Source organism: Scyliorhinus canicula, chromosome 6 (genome assembly GCF_902713615.1).
Source record: "Scyliorhinus canicula chromosome 6, sScyCan1.1, whole genome shotgun sequence".
NCBI lineage: Eukaryota > Metazoa > Chordata > Chondrichthyes > Carcharhiniformes > Scyliorhinidae > Scyliorhinus > Scyliorhinus canicula.
The window spans coordinates 85,904,437-85,923,819 of NC_052151.1; the positions used below are offsets into that span (position 1 = coordinate 85,904,437).

General features: G+C 52.4%; 1 protein-coding gene across 1 annotated transcript in view; it reads left to right on the plus strand.

Annotated features, from left to right (window-relative positions):
* Positions 1 to 855: 855 nt before the first annotated feature.
* The window catches only part of LOC119967287 (protein FAM162B-like), a 121,285-nt gene continuing 102,757 nt past the window's right edge, over positions 856 to 19,383 (plus strand). The window contains exon 1 of the mRNA XM_038799615.1: positions 856 to 931. Coding sequence (XP_038655543.1) covers positions 913 to 931 — 19 coding nt within the window. The 5' untranslated portion in view covers positions 856 to 912. The remainder of the gene's footprint in view (positions 932 to 19,383) is intronic.

A 19,383-nucleotide genomic window follows, 5' to 3' on the forward strand; every position in this document is an offset into this window, starting at 1 on the left:
CAAACATTTAAGTTGTTCCCTTAAAGATACCACGGATGGGATTTACCATCGGCGCCTCCGAAATCGGGAAACATGATTAGGCGGTAATTCGATTCTGACGACTAATTCATGGCGGGTGCCGATTTTGACGCCAAATTGCAATTCCCCGTCAACTCGATGTGGCTTCAATGAACTCCCGACACACGTACAGTAAACAACACCCTTGGCATATCATTAGCCAGCCTGACCCGGTATTCTCCGGGGCCTCCCTTGTTCTCCGCTTCCACTGGGGTGAATTACCGACGGCGAGGTTCACTTGTACTTTAAAAAATCGTAAAACATGCTGAGGGAGAGAGGGGGCACTGAAAGTGTCCAATATCTCCATAGTTCACTGACAATTGTGCCGCTGGACGGGAGGTTTCTGACCAGGCCAGGGGTAGTAGCGGGGAGTGGCCAGGAGGTAGGCTGTGGGGGGTGGGCTGTGGAGGGGGGGGGGGGGGGCACAGAACACCATTGCTGCAGCCTGCAAGACAGCCATGCGGCTGCGCACGCCGCTGACTGCCCGCTGTGAACTTAAGGCCACAGGTCATCAGGGTCTTCCCCAAGGGCACCCCCATAGGTGCCTTCTGGCCCCAGCCGACCCATCAGCAGGATGGGCGCGTACCAGCACAAACAATGCCAGATTATTGACTGGGATGGTGAGTGTGGGGAGTGAACTGTGTATAGGTGGCTGCAGCTTGTCGGCCCCCTGAGTGTCAATCGCGGACTGTGAATCCCGCACAATCATTGGAATAGATTGTGTGCCACGTGGCGCCGGTGCTAGCTCCTCAACGGTAACGGTCCAGGTGCGGCGCCAGTTTTTTTGTCGTGGAAGTCCACAAATCCTGCCCCGGCGTCAACACTTAATCTGAGGAAAGGAGAATCCAGCTGCACATGTGGCAAAAACGTGAAGGTACCTTGTAAACAAACGAATAGACATGCATAAGGAAAATATACTTGTACAGGAAATTCCTCCTCACCTGAAGCTCTGATCCTCACTTTGGTAATCTCCAACCCATAACCCCTTGCAATCTCCAATACTCACCCCCTCACCTTGATCTCCAAATCCTAGCCCTACAATCTCTGATTCCACCTTCCCCCCACCCCCTCCCTGATAATTGACACCCTCTATCACCAGCCTTATGGTTTGTGGCTCCTCTCATCTACCTGGCTTCTGTTATTTGCTTGTTTTCCTGTCTGGCAGGCAGCCATGCATTCAGCCAGTAATGCGGGCTATCAGGTGAGAAATCTGATGAATAATAAGCTTAAAAGTCCCTGCAGTTAAATGCTGCCCATCGGGTAAACTATTTCTTCTGGGTTCCTTGTTTGGAAACCTTTCTGGTCCTCTCCCCACCCTGTTCTCTTGCTTCTTGGCAGCTGAACCGGACTTAGCGTGCAGAATGCAGTCTGTTTCCTCATTCACCTCTCCTTTTACAATTTCAGCTTTGTCTCCAACACCATTTGTTGATTGGTGCATGTTTAGTCCCAAATGCCCCAAGTCAAATTCAACTTCAATTGTAGCCACTTCAAACTCATTCATAGAGTACGCGTGACATCTATTTCTACTCAACATGTGCCACACCTTTGTTAGCAATGACTTGTTGTGCTACCCATATAGTTTCTCCAATTCTTTTAGAATTTTTATTTATTTAAATAATTTTTATTGAATTTTCAAAATACAAACATTTTAACCCCCCCTACATTCACATTTAAATTATAACAAAACAAAGTCAAACCCCCCTACTTAACAAGAAAAAGAAAAAAAAAGTCCCCCCCCCCCCCCTACCCGCGCGTCCCCCCCCCCCCCCCCCCGCCGGCGAACCGACAGTCAGACCAACTTATCGTTTCTAGCAGCGTCCTCGGGCAGGCCTTGCCCGTGCCACCACCGCTACCGTACTTCCTTTGTCTTTCTCCCCCCCTCCCCCCCCCCCCCCTCCCCCCTCCCTCCCGCCCTCCCCTCCCCTCCCGGGTTGCTGCTGTCACGGCCTCAGTTTCTATCTCTGATCCAAGAGGTCTAGGAAGGGTTGCCATCGCCTGGAAAACCCCTGCACCGACCCTCTCAGGGCGAATTTGATCCTTTCCAATTGGATGAAGTTTGCCATGTCGTTTAACCAGGTGTTAACACTCGGAGGCCTTTCGTCCCTCCACTGAATCAGGATCCTCCTCCGAGCCACCAAGGACGCAAAGGCTAATATTCCAGCCTCCCTCGCCTCCTGTACCCCCGGTTCCACCCCAACCCCGAAGATCGCAAGTCCCCATCCTGGCTTGACCCTGGACCCCACCACTCTCGACACCGTCCCTGCCACCCCCTTCCAGAACTCCTCCAGTGCCGGACATGCCCAAAACATATGTGCATGATTCGCAGGGCTTCCCGAACATCTAATACACCTGTCTTCCCCCCCGAAAAACCGACTCATCCTTGTCCCCGTCATGTGGGCTCTATGCAGTACCTTAAATTGAATGAGACTTAGTCTCGCACATGACGACGACGAGTTGACCCTCTCCAGGGCGTCTGCCCATGTCCCGTCCTCTATCTGTTCCCCCAGCTCTAACTCCCACTTATCTTTCAGCTCCTCTACTGGTACCTCCTCCACCTCCTGCATAATCTTATAGATGTCCGAGATCTTCCCCTCCCCGACCCAGACCCCTGATAGCACCCTATCACTCACCCCCCTGTCGGGGAGCGCGGGGAACCCCGCTACCTGTCGTCTGGCAAATGCCTTCACTTGGAGGTACCTGAACGTGTTCCCCGGGGGGAGCCCAAATTTCTCCTCCAGCTCTCCCAGGCTCGCAAACCTCCCCTCTATAAACAAGTCCCTCAGTTGTCTAATACCCGCCCTCTGCCAGCTCTGGAATCCCCCTCCTGTGTTTCCCGGCGCAAATCTGTGGTTCCCTCTTAGTGGTGCCCCTATCAGACCTCCCACTTCCCCCCTGTGTCGCCTCCACTGCCCCCAGATCTTGAGGGTGGCCGCCACCACTGGGCTCGTGGTATACCTCGTGGGAGGGAGCGGCCATGGTGCCGTTACCAGTGCCCCTAAGCTTATGTTGCCGCAGGACGCCCTCTCCATGCGCTTCCAGGCTGCCCCCTCCCCTTCCATCATCCACTTTCGTACCATCGATGTATTTGCCGCCCAGTAATATCCTGAAAGGTTGGGTAACGCCAGCCCTCCACTATCCCTACTCCGCTCCAAAAAGACCCTTCTAACTCTCGGGGTGCCATGTGCCCACACATACCCCATGATACTACTCGTTACCTTCTTGAAAAAGGCCCTGGGGAGGAAGATGGGCAGACACTGGAACAAAAACAAGAACCTCGGGAGGACCGTCATTTTAACTGACTGCACCCTCCCTGCCAGCGACAGCGGCACCATGTCCCACCTCTTAAACTCCTCCTCCATCTGTTCCACCAGTCTGGAAAAGTTCAACTTGTGGAGGGTCCCCCAGTTCTTTGCCACCTGCACCCCCAAATACCTAAAACTTTTAACTGCTCTTTTGAAGGGGAGCCTCCCAATTCCCTCCCCTTGGTCTCCCGGGTGTATTACAAAGACCTCACTTTTCCCCAGATTTAATTTATATCCCGAAAAGTCCCCGAACTCCGCTAGTATCCCCATTACCTCCGGCATTCCCCCCTCCGGGTCTGCCACATACAACAACAAATCATCCGCATAGAGCGAGACCCGATGTTCCTCCCCTCCCCTTGTCAGTCCTCTCCACCCCCTGAACCCCTCAGTGCCATCGCCAACGGCTCAATCGCTAATGCAAAGAGTAAGGGAGATAGGGGACATCCCTGCCTAGTACCTCGATGGAGCCCAAAATATTCTGACCTCCTCCCGTTTGTTACCACACTTGCCATCGGAGCTGAATAGAGCAGTTTTACCCACTTGATAAATCCCTCCCCAAACCCAAACCTTTCCAACGTCTCCCACAAGTATTCCCACTCCACCCTGTCAAATGCCTTCTCCGCGTCCAGCGCTACCACTATCTCCGCCTCCCCTTCCACTGCTGGCATCATAATCACATTTAACAATCTCCGGACATTTGTGTTAAGTTGGCGTCCCTTCACGAACCCCGTCTGGTCTTCATGGACTACCCCTGGCACACAGTCCTCTATCCTGGTTGCCAGGACCTTTGCTAACAGCTTGGCGTCAACATTCAGGAGGGAGATGGGCCTGTAGGACCCGCACTGGACCGGGTCCTTGTCCCGCTTCAAAATCAAGGAGATCAGGGCCTGCGACATTGTTGGGGGCAGAACCCCCCCCTCGCGCGCCTCATTAAAGGCTCGCACCAGCACTGGACCCACCAAGTCCACAAATTTCCTGTAAAACTCCACCGGGAACCCATCCGGCCCCGGCGCCTTCCCCGCCTGCATCTGGCCTATCCCTTTAATTAGCTCCTGCAGCTCTATCGGCGCCCCCAACCCTTCCACCAGCTCCTCCTGTACCTTTGGGAACCCCAATTTGTCGAGAAAGTTCTTCATTCCCCCTCTCCTCTTCGGCGGTTCAGACCTATACAATTCCCTATAGAAGTCCCTAAAGACCCTATTCACCTCTTGCCCCTTCTGCACTACGTCCCCACCCCTCTCTCTCACTCCCCCAATCTCTCTGGCTGCATCTCGCTTACGAAGCTGGTGTGCCAGCATCCTGCTCGCCTTTTCCCCGTACTCATACGCCGCACCCTGCGCCCTTCTCCACTGCATTTCCGCCTTCCTAGTGGTCAGTAGGTCGAACCTGGCCTGCAAGCTACGCCGCTCCCTTAATAGCCCCTCCTCTGGCGCCGCCGCATATTTCCTATCTACTTCTAGGAGCTCCCCCACCAGCCTCTCCCTTTCCTGCCTCTCCTTCCTCTCTCTGTGTGCCCTTATGGAGATCAGCTCTCCTCTAATCACTGCTTTCAAGGCCTCCCAGACCGTCCCCACCTGCACCTCACCTGTGTCATTCGTACCCAGATAGTTCTCAATGCCCGTTCTCACCCTTCTGCACACCTCTTCGTCCGCCAACAGCCCTACATCCAGGCGCCACAACGGGCGTTGGTCCCGCGCCTCCCCCATGTCCACGTCCACCCAATGTGGTGCATGGTCCGATATCGCAATGGCCGAGTACTCCGTGTCCTGCACCCTCGGTATCAGCCCCCTGTTCAATACGAAAAAATCGATCCTAGAGTACACTCCGTGGACGTGGGAGAAAAAAGAATACTCCCTCGCCCTAGGCCTACCAAATCTCCATGGGTCTACCCCTCCCATCTGCTCCATGAACCCCCTTAACACCTCTGCCGCTGCCGGCCTCCTATTCGTCCTGGAGCTCGATCTATCCAGCCCAGGGTCTAACACCGTATTAAAGTCCCCTCCCATGATCAGACCCCCTGCCTCCAGTCCCGGGATGAGGCCCAACAGGCGCCTCATAAACCCCGCGTCGTCCCAGTTCGGGGCATACACATTTACCAGTACCACATTCTCTCCCTGCAGCCTACCCCTCACCATCACGTACCTGCCCTCCTTGTCTGCCACCACCTCTGCCGCCACAAACGACACCCTCTTTCCCACCAAAATCGCCACCCCCCGGTTTTTGATATCCAAGCCTGAGTGGAACACCTGTCCCACCCACCCCCTTCTCAGGCGGACCTGATCTGCTACCCTCAAATGAGTCTCCTGCAGCATTGCTACATCAGCCTTCAGTCCCTTCAGGTGTGAGAAGACCCTTGATCTTTTGACCGGCCCATTCAGCCCCCTTACGTTCCACGTGATCAATCGGGTCGCAGAGCGACCCGTCCCTACTCCCTGTCGATTAGCCATGTCTTGTCCCTTGCTCGCCCCGGGTCATCCCTTCTTTTCTGACCCGCTTCCCATAGCGATGGCCCCCCCCCCCCCCCCCCCCCCGGCTCTCCCCTTCCCGTCCCTGGTCTTTCCAGCAGCAACCCGGTGTCCCCCCCCCAGCCCCCCCCCCCCTTCCCCCCCCCCCCTTTCCCACCCCCCCCCCCCCCCTGGCTAGGACCCCTCCTAGCCGCGATGTACCCCACATCGTACTCCCGAGAGTCAGCTGGTCTCCGCTGACCCGGCTGCTCCTGCCACATTCCGACTCCTCCCGGTTCATCCCATCTGCGCCCGTGAAAGATCCCCTTAAAACCCCCGAGAAAGACCCGCATAATCAACCCGCTCCCCCCCGTCCCGTCTCCCCAACTTAACAATATAAATACAAATACCCAATGGCAACTAAATACATAAATACTTAACTACATACTTAAATAACAAAATAATTAACTAACTATCAACTAACAGTGTGCCCAACCATCACCCTCCATCAAACAGTATAAATAACCGCAGATAACCATAACCCGAAAAGAAAAAAAAGGAACCAAAACCCCCCCAAGCACCCAAAGAAAAAGGGTAAGAGGGGTAAATAACTAAGGGAAATTGGAAACGGGAAAAAACACCCCATAAGAAGCCAACGACCCACCATAGAGATTTCAACAGTACAAATACACAGAAACACCCAACAACTCGAAACCTTCAAAATATTCAGAAAAGTCAGCCGTTCGAGAAAAAACACCCCAAACAATCCACGAAACTGTTACCCAGTTCCGACCTGGCCTGAAAAAGAAAAGGGCCACTTGCTCAATCAAGAGTCCCCCGGCGGCTACGACCGCCGGTGCTCCCAGGTTTTAGTTCGTGTCCAACTTTTCCTCTTGTACAAAGGTCCAGGCCTCCTCTGGGGACTCGAAATAATGATGTCGGTCCTTGTAGGTGACCCACAAGCGCGCCGGTTGCAGCATTCCAAATTTGATCTTTTTCGCGTGTAGCACCGCCTTTGTCCGGTTGTACCGGGCCCGCCGCTTTGCCACCTCCGCACTCCAGTCCTGGTACACCCTTACCGTCGAGTTCTGCCACTTGCTGCTTTTCTCCCTTTTAGCCCACCTCAGGACTTTCTCTCGATCACTTAGCCGCTGGAACCGCACCAGCACCGCCCTCGGGGGCTCGTTTGCCCTAGGCCTCCTGGCCATGACCCGGTATGCCTCTTCCAATTCCAGGGGCGCCGGACCGGCCCCTTCCCCCATCAGGGAGCTCAACATCTCCGCCACATATCCCGGGAGATCCGACCCCTCCAGGCCTTCTTCCAGGCCCAGGATCCTCAAATTTTTCCTCCTCATCCGAGTGTCCAGCTCCTCGAAGCGGCTCTGCCACTTCATGTGGAGTGCCTCGTGCACCTCCACCTTTGCCCCGATGACTGTGGCCTCCTCCTCCCTCGCGGTCATCTCCTGCTGCAGATCTTTAATCGACGCCTCTTGGATCGCCTGGGCTCCCACCAACCTGGTGGCCGTCGCGTTCATGGACTCTAAGAGTTCCACTTTCATCTCCGTGAAAAAACGGAGGAGAGTGGCCTGCTGCTCCTCCGCCCATTTCTTCCACTCCTCCGATGCACCGCCGGCCGCCATTTTGATTTTCTTCCCCCGCTTTTTTTGGGGAGCTGCTGCCGTTTTTCTTGCCGCTCCACTCCGGGTACCGACCATAAAATCGGTCTAGTTCTCCTCAGGGGACCTTCCCCCACCGGGATTCGTTTTTTCAGCGCCGTTGGGGCCCTCCAATTGGCCCAAAAACACCGTTGTTGCAGGAGCTTCCAAATGTGCGGCTTAGCTAGTCATAGCCGCAACCGGAAGTCCTCCTTTTAGAATTTTTGAGCTGCCTTTTCCAATTCCACTGTCCACAGTTTTGATGACTTTGCATTCTGTTCCTGAATCCACATCAATTATGTAACTTAGAAGCAGCAGTGGTACCAACACTAAACCCGGAAGTGCTAATATCCCTCCCAAATTAACTTGGATACATTCACATTTACAACAAATAACAAATAACAAGAGAAGATAAAGATTGCATTAGATCAAAGAAAGATGCTACTCCATGCGAGAGTGAACACCAGAGATGATCGTCTCATTGGACGCAGAAATCGACAGAGTCGAATGGAAGTACCTCATCGACGTAATGGAGCAGTTTGAGCTGGAGACGGGGTTCACCCCGTGGATGAAACTCCTGTACAATGCCCACAACGCGAGCATTTGGACTAACACAACCAGCCCTGAATATTTTCAGCTGCACAGAGGCACAAGGCAGGGATGCCCACTGTCCCCACTCCTATTCGGCCTGGCAATAGAACCCCTGGCAACCACCCTCCGGGATACCAGCTGGAAGGGTATCTGAAGAGGAGGCAGAGAACAGAGTGTCGCTCTATGCAAATGATATGTTCCACTGCACCTTGGACCCACAGAACGGCTTGAAGGAAATCATGAAGCTCCTGGAAGAGTTTGGGGCCTCCTTGGGCTACAAACTCAACCTGGGCAAAAGTGAGGTTTTAGTGGTTAACTTGAGTGGGGGAACTACAGAGCTGGAAGGTTTACCATTTACCCGAGCCCTCACCACGACAGAGCGCCCATCCTCGCCGGCAAAACACACATCCAAACCAGTAGGGTAGCAACACTGTGAACTTGGAACCAGATGAGACAACACTTCAGTTTAACTGAGGTGTCCACCCTGGCCCCCCTCTACGGCAACCATAGGTTCCCACCAGCCGTGCTCGACGCCACCTTTAAGAGGTGGAGACAGGATGCGGGAGGGGAATGCTAGCGATTAGGGACCTCTACACGGGGGACAGACCTGCAACCTTAGAAGAGCTGACGGAGAGATGGGATCTACCGAACATTTACAAGTCAAAAACTTTCTTTGCAAGGAGATGACGAGATACCCTGGAGCCCCAAGAGACACAATGCTGGAGGAACTACTGGAGGCAGACAGTATGGGAAATGAGAACTGCGGGGACAGATACGGCCTACTTTTAGAAAGGATTAGAGCACCACTGGACGGAACAAGGGAGAAATGTGAGGATGAACATGGGACGGAAATAGGGTGGGGACTCTGGAGCGAAGCACAAAATACGGCCAACTCCACCTCCTCCTGCGCAAGGCTAAGCCTCATGCAGTTTAAAGTGGTGCACAGAGTGCACCTGACCAAAACCCGAATGAGCAGTTTCTTCCCGGAGGTGGAGGACAAGTATGAACAGTGCCAGGGAGGCCCGGCCAACCACACCCACATGTTCTGGTCTTGCTGTAGACTTGTCGGGTTCTGGACAGCCTTCTTTGAGGTGATGACCAAGATTGTGGAGATGAGGGTGGAAACGTGGCCCGAGAGTGGCAGTCTTGGGGTTTTGGACAAGCCAGAACTCCATACGGGAAAGAGGGCCAACACCCTTGCAGTTGCTTCCTTAATCATGTGCCAGAGAATCCTGCTCGACTGCCGGTCACCTACACCACCCTCAGCTGCAGACTGGCTGGCAGACCGGTGGAATTTCTCCATCTGAAAGATCAAATACATCATCCGAGAGTTGGACAATGGCTTCCACAAAGCATGGGGGCAATTCATCAGCCTGTTCCAATACCCATTTGAAGCCAATAATGGTTAGGAAGGGTGGGGGAGGGGGCACCAATAGGAGCCTTTAGGGACATACAAAGCAGATAGGAACAAGAGGGGGGGGGGGGGGACAATGGGGAAGGTACCGAAGGATGTACCAGGAGGGTACCCCGAGAGAGACCGGCGCGGCTGGCCAGAGGACCCCCCCCCCCCACCCACAAAGCCATAAGAACTCATCAATGGCAGAGGAAAGAGCTTAAGACAGAGCCCAAACAGCAGAAAAAGGGAGAGGGGGAATGGGGGCAGGGTGGGGGAATCAAGGTGGGCAGAGTGGGAGTGCCAAAATGAAAAATATGTAAATTGTAAATAATAACTGTTTCATTTGTCGACTGCAAAATGTACAAATGTAAAATTCATTTAAAATATTTATTTAAAAAAAGAACGAAGCTTACAATATTGCCAAAAAAATAGTAAACCTGAGGATTGGGAGCATTTTAAGAAACCGATCAAGAACAGGAAAATAGAACTCGCGAGAAACATAGAAATCATCTCAAAAAGGTTCGGCAGGTAAGTAAAAAGGGAAAAATGAAAAGAAAAATGAGAGCCCATTGCAGACAGAAACAAGAGAACTGATAAAGGTGAATAAGGAAGTGGCAGCTAAAATAAACAAATATTGTGGGTGAGGTTTTCTGGCCTCCCCGCGGCGTGTTCTTGGAGGCGGGAGGTGGCCTGTCATTGGCTGGTAGCAGGATCTTGTGATCCTGCAGCTGTCAATTGGATTTCCCGAAGTGAGGGTGCGCTATTGGCGGGTCCAATAGGATGGGGGCATGGCGTATGTAGGGTGCTCTTTCAGAGAGTCGGTGCAGACTCGATGGGCCTAATGGCCTACTTCTGCAGTGTAGGGATTCTATGATTCTATGCCCCCACCAGAGAACCTCCGTCAGAAATCTCCCACCATAGATACCATCAGAGACCTCCACCAGAGACCCCACCATCCCCCCCCCCCCCACCACAGACCTCCACAAGAGACAACCATCATAGGCCCACATCAGAGACACCCACCAGAGACCCCCACCAGCCTCCCCCAACCACATACTTCCATCAGGGACCCCCATCAAAGACCCCTATCAGAGATCCCTACCAAAGACCCCCATCAGACTACCTGACCACAGAACCCCATCAGTGGCCCCATCAGACCCCCACAGAAGAGACCCCCAACAGAACCTGCCCCACCAGAAACCTCAATCAGAGACTCCCATCAGATCTCCTCACCTGAGACCCCAACCAGACCCCTAACCAGAGAACCCCCCCCCCCCCCCCCCCCCCCATAACAGAGAAGATGTAACAACAACAATCTCTCCCTCAACGTCAGCAAAACTAAGGAGCTGGTCATTGACTTCAGGAAGCAAAATATCATACACCCCCTGTCATAGACCCCCTGTCTATATCAATGGTGCCGGGGTAGAGATGGTTGACAGCTTCAATTTCCTAGATGTGCGCGTCACCAACAATCTGTCCTGGTCCACCCACATCGACGCTACAACCAAGAAAGCACAACAGCGCCTATATTTCCTCAGAAAACCAAGGAAATTTGGCATGTCGACATTGACTCTTAACAATTTTTACAAATGCACCACAGAAAGCATCCTATGTGGCTGCATCACAGCCTGGTGTGGCAACTGCCCGGCCAAAGACTATAAAAACACTATAGAGAGTCGTGAACACAGCCCTGTCCATCATGCGAACACACCTCCCATCCATTGACTCTGTCTACACATCCCGCTGCCTTGGGAAAACGGGCAACATAATCAAAGTACCTCCCCCCACCCAGGTTATTCTCTCTTCCAACTTCTTCCATCGGGTAGGAGATACAAAAGTCTGAGAACACGCACTACCAGATTCAAAAGCAGCTTCTTTCCCGCTGTTACCAGACTCCTGAATTACCCTCTTATTGGCTGAACTGATCTCTCCATGAACATTCTCGACTGAGTAGAAGTACATTCCTATGCTTCACCTGATGTCAATGCCTATGTATTTACATTGTATATCTACCGTATGTCCTATGTTTTTCATGGATGGAACGATCAGTTTGGACTGTACGCAGAACAATACTTTTCACTGTATCTAAGTACATGTGTGACAGTAAATCAAAGCAAAGCAAATCAAATTGACTATTACATTATAGAATCATAGAATCCAGACAGTGCTGAAGGAGACTGCCCAGCCAATTTTGTTAAAAAGTAAAACTAAGTGAAAAGATTGTACATACAAGATAAAACTAACAATGCTATATGGTTAGCAAAATCACGTAACTAATGAGTAAAGAAAAAAAACAAGGTGTGGGGGGAGAAAACTGGGGAAGTGTAAATGCATCGAGGTACTGGAGAGACATTTACAGTATATCTTTATACAAGTCTGATGTGTTCTTCCATTTTTACATATATATACTTTTTTCTCAACACAAAGAGAGTACACACACCAATAATACATAAATGGATCTGGGTGGGGGGAGCGCCTAGGTTAGGCCCCTGATGATGTTGCTTGCTTCTCCCGCTCTGTTTTCACTGTTGTAAGTATTGTGCGTTTGCCTCTGCTTCGGCCGTTTGTCGTTTCTGCCTCCTGTACTTTCTTACTCTCTGCTGCGGTGTTTGTCATGGTCGTCATTTCCTGCTCTTCTTCCAGTTTGTGTTCCCTCATCTTTCCCTATCCCTCTGGTTCCCCTCTATTGTTCTTTACCTCCTGTCTTTCCTTCTTTCTCCCCCACCCCCCTTCCCTGCCCTTCTCCACCCCCCTCCTCTCTCCCTGCAGATCCCCTTCTTTACTATTGAGTTTAGCTACCCCCCCCCCCCCCCACCACCCCCCCCTGCACTGCTCCCCACCACCCTGGGTCCTTCCCTCCTTCCTTTTCTTTTCTCATGTTTTGGCTACTTTCCCCTGGCTCTTGGCTATTTGTTTATTTGTTTGTTTGTTTTTTTCACGGAACAGTTGGGCGAATGGCTCCCACGTTCTGTGGAAGCCATTGTCCGACCCTCGGATGGCAAATTTGATTTTCTCCATTTGGAGAGATTCAGAGAGGTCGGACAGCCAGTCTGCAGCTTGGGTGGAGCCGCTGACCGTCAGCCAAACAGGATTCTATGGCGGGCGATCAGGGAGGCAAAGGCAAGGGCATCCACCCTCCTCCCCATGAAGAGATCTGGCTGGTCTGATACCCTGAAGACCGCCACTTTCGGGCACGGCTCCACCCTCACCCCTACCACTTTGGACATTGCCTCAAAGAAAGCTGTCCAGTACCCCGCAAGTCTGGGGCAAGACCAGACCATGTGGGCATGGTTGGTTGGGCCCCCTTGGCACCATTCACATCTGACCACCACCTCCGTGAAGAACCTACTCATACGGGTTCTTGTTAAGTGGGCTCTATGTATCACCTTTTGTTGCGTTAGGTTGAGTCTTGCGCACGCGGAGGTGGAGTTGACCCTATGCAGTGCTTCACTCCAGAGTCCCCACCCTATTTCGAGCCGCAGGTCTTCCTCCCATTTCTTCCTTGTTGCGTCCAGTATGGTGTCAGCCCTCTCTCCCAGTCGATCGTACATGTCACTACAGTTTCCTCTACCTAGAATGTTTGCATCCAGTAATTCCTCTAGTGTGTCTGTCGCGGTACTCGTGGGTACGTCCTTGTCTCCTTCCATAGGAAATTTTTAAGCTGCAGGTACCTTAGTTCGTTGCCCCAGCTTGTTGAAATCTCTTCCTCAGTTAATCCAGTGTTTTGACCCTGCCGTCGGTGTATAGGTCTCTGACTATCAGTGTCCCCCTGTCCTGTCTCCACTTTTTGAAGGTGGCATCAGTGAGTGCTGGTGCGAGCTTATGGTTGTTGCTGGGGGTTTTATCTGACATATCTGTCAGGCCAAATTGTTGCCATAGTTGGTTCCAGGTCTGGAGGGTGGCTACCACCACTGGGCTGCTAGAGTGTTTTTTGGGCGGGGATGGGAGTGCCGCCATGGCGAGGGCCCGGAGGGAGGTCCCCTTGCAGGAGACCTCCTCAGTAAGCACCCACTCGGCTTCTGGCTCCTTGATCCATCATCCACTTACTCGTTCTGCTGTCGCCGCCCAGTGGTAGAATTGTAGGTTTGGAAGGGCTAGCCCTCCCCTTGATTTTGTTTTCTGTAGGACCTCCTTTGGGATCCTAGCATTCTTCCCCCCCCCCCCCCCCCTCCCCCATACAAATGCCATGATTAGTTTGTCCAGTGAGTTGAAATGGCCTTGGGATGTAGATCACGACAGATCTAAATAGGAACAGGCACCTGGGCAGTACGTTCATTTTGATCGTCTGGACTCTTCCCACGAGGGAGAGTGGGAGTGTGTTCCTTCTTTGCAGGTCCTTTTTGACTTCCTCTGTCAGACTGTTCAGGTTCCATTTGTGGATCCCCATCCAGTCACGAGTGATTTGGATCCCCAGGCAGCAGAATTTATGTCGGGCTTGTTTAAATGGCAGTCCCATTAGTGCTGCCCCCCCCCCCCCCCCCCCCTTCCGTGTTCACCGGAAAGGTCTCGCTTTTGCTCATGTTGAGTTTGTAGCCCGAGAAGGCACCAAACTCTTTCAGGAGCGCATGATTCCTTCCATGCTGCTTTGTGGGTCTGAGATGTAGAGGAGCAGGTCATCTCACGTAGAGCGAGTCTCTGTGCTCTCTGCCTCAGCTTTGGATCCCCCTCCAGTTTTCTGCTGTTCTGAGAGCGATCGCTAGTGGTTCGATCGCTAGAGCGAACAGCAGTGGGGACAGCGGGACTCCCTGTCTGGTGCCCCTGTGCAACTGGAAGTACTGGGAGTTGGTGTTGTTTGTCCGTACGCTTGCCATGGGAGCGTTGTATAGGAGTTTCACCCAGGATGTGAACCCTAATCCGAGCCCGAACCGCTTCAGTACCTCTATGAGGTATTTCCACTCGACTCTGTCGAAGGCCTTTTCTGCATCCAGGGAGACAATCACCCTTCTCTCTCCAGATGGGGTCATTATCACGTTGAGCCGGTACCTGATGTTCAATGTTAGCTGTCTACCATTGACAAAGCCCGTCTTGTCCTCTGCGACCACCTCTGGTGCGCAGTCTTCCAGCCTTTTGGCTAGGATTTTAGCCAGTATTTTGGCGTCTACGTTTAGTCGTGAGATGGGTCTGTATGACCCACATTCCGTTAGGTCTTTGTCTTTCTTAGGTATTAGCGAGACTGAGGCCTGAGCGAGTGTAGCAAATCTGTGAACATCTCCAGCAGGTGCGGGGCCAGTGCTGTCGCAAATTTCTTGTAGCATTCCAGTCAGAGCCTTTTATGCATCAGTGCAGACTCAATGGACCGAAGGGCCTCTTCATCACTGTTGTATTCTGTGATTCTGAGTCTACACCGAACCTTCAAAAAAGTACCCTACCGAGGCCCAATCTCTTGCCTTACCTCCGTAGCCCCACCCAACCTTTGGACACTAAGGGGCAATTTATCATGGCCAATCCACCTAACCTGCTCATCTTTGGACTGTGGGAGGAAATCTGTGAACATCTCCAGCAGGTGCTGGACCTGCACTTGGTGTGGCTGCACAGTAGCATTGTGGATAGCACAATTGCTTCACAGCTCCAGGGTCCCAGGTTCGATTCCGGCTTGGGTCACTGTCTGTGCGGAGTCTGCACATCCTCCCCGTGTGTGCATGGGTTTCCTCCGGGTGCTCCGGTTTCCTCCCACAGTCCAAAGATGTGCAGGTTAGGTGGATTGGCCATGGTAAATTGCCCTTAGTGTCCAAAATTGCCCTTAGTGTTGGGTGGGGTTACTGGGTTATGGGGATAGGGTGGAGGTGTTGACCTAGAGTAGGGTGCTCTTTCCAAGAGCTGGTGCAGACTCGATGGGCCGAATGGCCTCCTTCTGCACTGTAAATTCTATTTTTAAAAATCGCAGCACCCGGAGGAAACCCACGCAGACACGGGGAGAACGTGCAAACACCACACAGACAGTCATCGGAGGTTGGAATCAAATCCCCATCCATGGTGCTGTGAGGCAGCAGTGCTGACCACTGTGTCACCCTCAGCATCATTTTGACAGCACAAGCTGGTCCATTATCTCCTTATTTGGCTGGTGTCAAATTTTGACGGCAACGCTCTCGGAAATTACCTTGGGACTTTGAAGGCATGAGATAAATACAAGCTGCTGTCATTTTGAACGCAGAAAGAAAGCACGGTGTAACAGGTAAGAGAGCAAGTGCAAAGGATATGATGTGCAAGGGCAGATTAATGTTCAGGAAGAGAAACAGCAAAGCTGATCACAGTATTATGACTCACTGCAGATGTATTCTTGAGACAAACCAGCAATGCAAAGGGAGACAAAACTGCTGGAAACTGCAGTCAGCTTGCTGTGCGAGGAAAGTGGTTGTGCAGTTTTATTCAAGGGAGGCTTAATAGCGCCACCATGTGTATACTTTTACTTACTTCAAGTCCATCCTGTAATTTTGAGCAGTACTAATCAACTGTGAGATTACTGTTTTATGCTGATTTTATATTAAATCATGTTGGTGCTGAGATCTTGTAACGCTTAAGATTAAGCGGTCACGTTAGCCATGAGCGTAATTCCCGTTATAGGACACTAAATCTTGCGAGATGCAGAAAATGCGATTCTCGACGGTGAGTTTCAGTTTGCAATCTTCCCAGGGCCCCTCTGATGATGCACTCGGGTTGCTGCCCAGGAAGAGTGTGAGCCTGATTTACATGCATTACCACCTTATTAACGAGTGTCACAACACATCATCCACCCTCGTTGTATCTTCCCACCCAGCCGGTGCTGTCACACTGGCGCAAATCACTACTGCTTTTGTAAAATGGTAATTTGGCACCATGACCTGATATATAATTTACAGTGCAAAAGGAGGCCATTTGGCCCATCGAGTCTGCACCGGCCCTCAGGGAAGAGCATCCCACTTCAGCCCACGCCTCCACCCTATCCCCGTAACCCAGCAACTCCGCTCACTGGACAGCTCTGTTGGAGGGGAAGGCAACCAAGATGAGTGTCGTTTCCAGGAAGTGGTGATTGACATTGCAGGGGTCTGTAAGTCCACTCACGGGGTCTGTAAATCCACGGGGGAGTGGTGCGAGATCGAGGCTGGGGCAGGGGGACTTTTGTTCTGTGTCATGCCAGCCTTGCCAGCTGGGTTGGGTGGGTGGGTGCCCACATGACTCTGCTTGTTGAGCTTCCCCCCTTGTGGATGGGGGGGGGGGGGATGTGGGTGCAGTTGACGATTTACTATGCAGTGGTTTTTCTTATGGAGGGATGTCAGCAATGAGCTCCCAGATGGCTGCTACTCGAGTTACAAGGGTTTCTATTAGAACAGCCTCGCACTGGGGAGGAAACAATTATGCCCAGTTGGTAAACTGAGATTTGTGCTTGTGACACTGATTGGCGCTCAGGAGTTAACCCTTTTCACCATCAGCTCCCCACAGAACTACATCCAAGGCTGAACTTTAGCTTTTGGTGAGAGGGTTGGCAGGCTTAGTGCCTCGGAAACAATGTGCCAAGGACTTCACCTCCTCCTACCACCCCACCCCTCCCCCAGGGCCCCCACCCTGCTGCCTGAGATGACCTGGGCGTGTGTCCTCTGGAGGGCCAGGACCTGGCCTACTGGCAGGTGGCCCAAGTGTTGTGGTGCCGCCCTGTTTTGTCTGCTTGGCCGGAGGTGCCTCGGTCTCTGGAAGGGGGGGAGGGAGGGCGGGGGTTGGGGGGGAGGGGGGGGGGGGCGAGTCAGATGGACTGGACGCTCCCAATATCTCCTGCCCGACCTGCGGGTAAGCAACTGTGCTCTTCTCTTCTAAACCATCCAACATCCATGTCAGGATGCCCTCTGTGAACCTTGGAGCTGGCTTACTTGCTGCTATCCTCTTGGCTGGACTGTGAATCCACGGTAAGCAGGACACAGACGATAGGTAGAAATTAGCAAACAAGGTTTATTACGATACAAATATAAACACCTCCACTCCCTGAAGGATCTCCTTCCCTGACCTGCATCCAGGCTGGTATTTTCAATGTGAGTTGGGGCTCTCCTTGTTAAGGGGAAGGCCCGTCCCCTTAAAGGGGCTGTTCATATTCCAGCGGGTCATGGGAAACCGTATGGTCCTGATCCCAGGACCTCCATTGGGTTTATAACACTCCTTTCCCCCCTAAGTCTGGAGCAATGTCCATATCCATGGGTAAATGTGCCAGGCCTTTTGACTGCTTTCCCTGTCGATGGCGTTCAGGCTAACGTCGCGCGATGTCAGGAGGCGTATATTGAATTAGGGAGCGGTGTTTGCATGAAGAGCATCTGGGCTATGGCGGCGCTGAGGGTGTGGCCATGAGAGCCGGCACGGATGCCTCTGGCAGTGGTGCAATGTCCATCTCGGTTTCCCAGTCAGAGCTCGTTGGTTCCTCGTCCGCCATCCCAATATCCTCAAAAAGATCCCTGAATCTTCAATAGACGGCTGTGCCGGGCCGGTGGTGGCAACAGGGGTGGCAGGGACAGTGGCGAAGGCGACGGCGCTGGGATGTCCGAATCAACGACCAGTACGGCTGGAGCATCTGGCACGCAGCTACGAAAGTGGTCCATGTGACGATTAGAATGGCGGCCCAGTGCCTGTATCTGGTAGAAAACAGGGCATGTTTTCGCCAACACGATGCCCGGGATCCAAGGAGCTCCGTTGCTGAAATTTTGGATGTATACTGCGTCTCCAAGGGTGAACCGGCGCAGCTGGGTGCGGTTGGGTCCTGAGCATGGCCGACATTCCTGCCTATATCCAGCAAGACAACACTTGACCGGGTACAGAGGCGGCAACCCATCAATATCTCAGCTGGCACCATGCCTGTCATGGCAAGCGGGTCGGCCGGAGCAGAATAAGAACCTGGCCAAGTGGTTCTCCCAGGACCCCAAAGTCTGCTTCTTCACTCCAAGCTTAAAAGTTTGCACCACCCGCTCGGCCAACCCGTTCGAAGACAGGTGGTACAGGGCGGTCCACACGTGATGGATCGCATTGGAGAATGCGAACGCTACAAATATTGCACTCGTGAAAACCGTATCATTGTCTGACACCAACAACTCCGGTATGTAGTGTGTGCTGAAAATGTGCTGGTGTTGCTCTGTACTGGCCTGAGCCATCATCGCCTGTATCTTGAGGGCCTCCATGTACTTGGAGTGGGCATCGACGAGGATGAAGAACATTACACCCTGAAAGGGGCTCACAAAGTCTAAATGTAGGCGAGACCACAGATGACCCGGTCATTGCCAGGGGTGGAGCAGGACTGCAAGAGGCAACCTTTGGTGTGCCTGATGCTGAACGCAGCACTGGGCCACCCGCTCGATGTCCGCGTTGATGCCAGGTCACCAGACGTAGCTGCAAGCGAATATTTTGTCTTGGACACCCCTGGGTGTCCATTGTGGTCCATCAGGAGCGGGCCACGCCTATGTTTGGGGACCACCACGTGGGTCCCCAAAGGAGTACTTCATCCTCTATGCTAAGCTTCTACATTTTTGTGGTGTAGCCCTTCAGGTTGTTCTTGAAAATACAGAAAAATGTGTCATTTGAAACATGGAAGTCTGGCAATATCTGGTCTGAGAGGATACAGAGAAAGATCCCACAAAAGGTTACTAGCAGCTGCAAAGAGCAGGATTATTAAATGCAGATTCTTTCTCACAAGCAGGCTTAGCAAACACGCAGGTTTCATGTAATAAGCCAAAACAATGGCTCACATCTTCATTGAAAGTAAATATCTTAGGAAGCATCTGGAAAATCATAGAACATAGAACATAGAATATTACAGCACAGTACAGGCCCTTCGGCCCACGATGTTGCGCCGTCCTGTGAAACCCCTCTAAATTCCCTCTACACTATTCCCTTATCGTCCATATGCCTATCCAATGACCATTTGAATGCGTTTAGTGTTGGCGAGTCCACTACTGTTGCAGGCAGGGCATTCCACACCCCTACTACTCTCT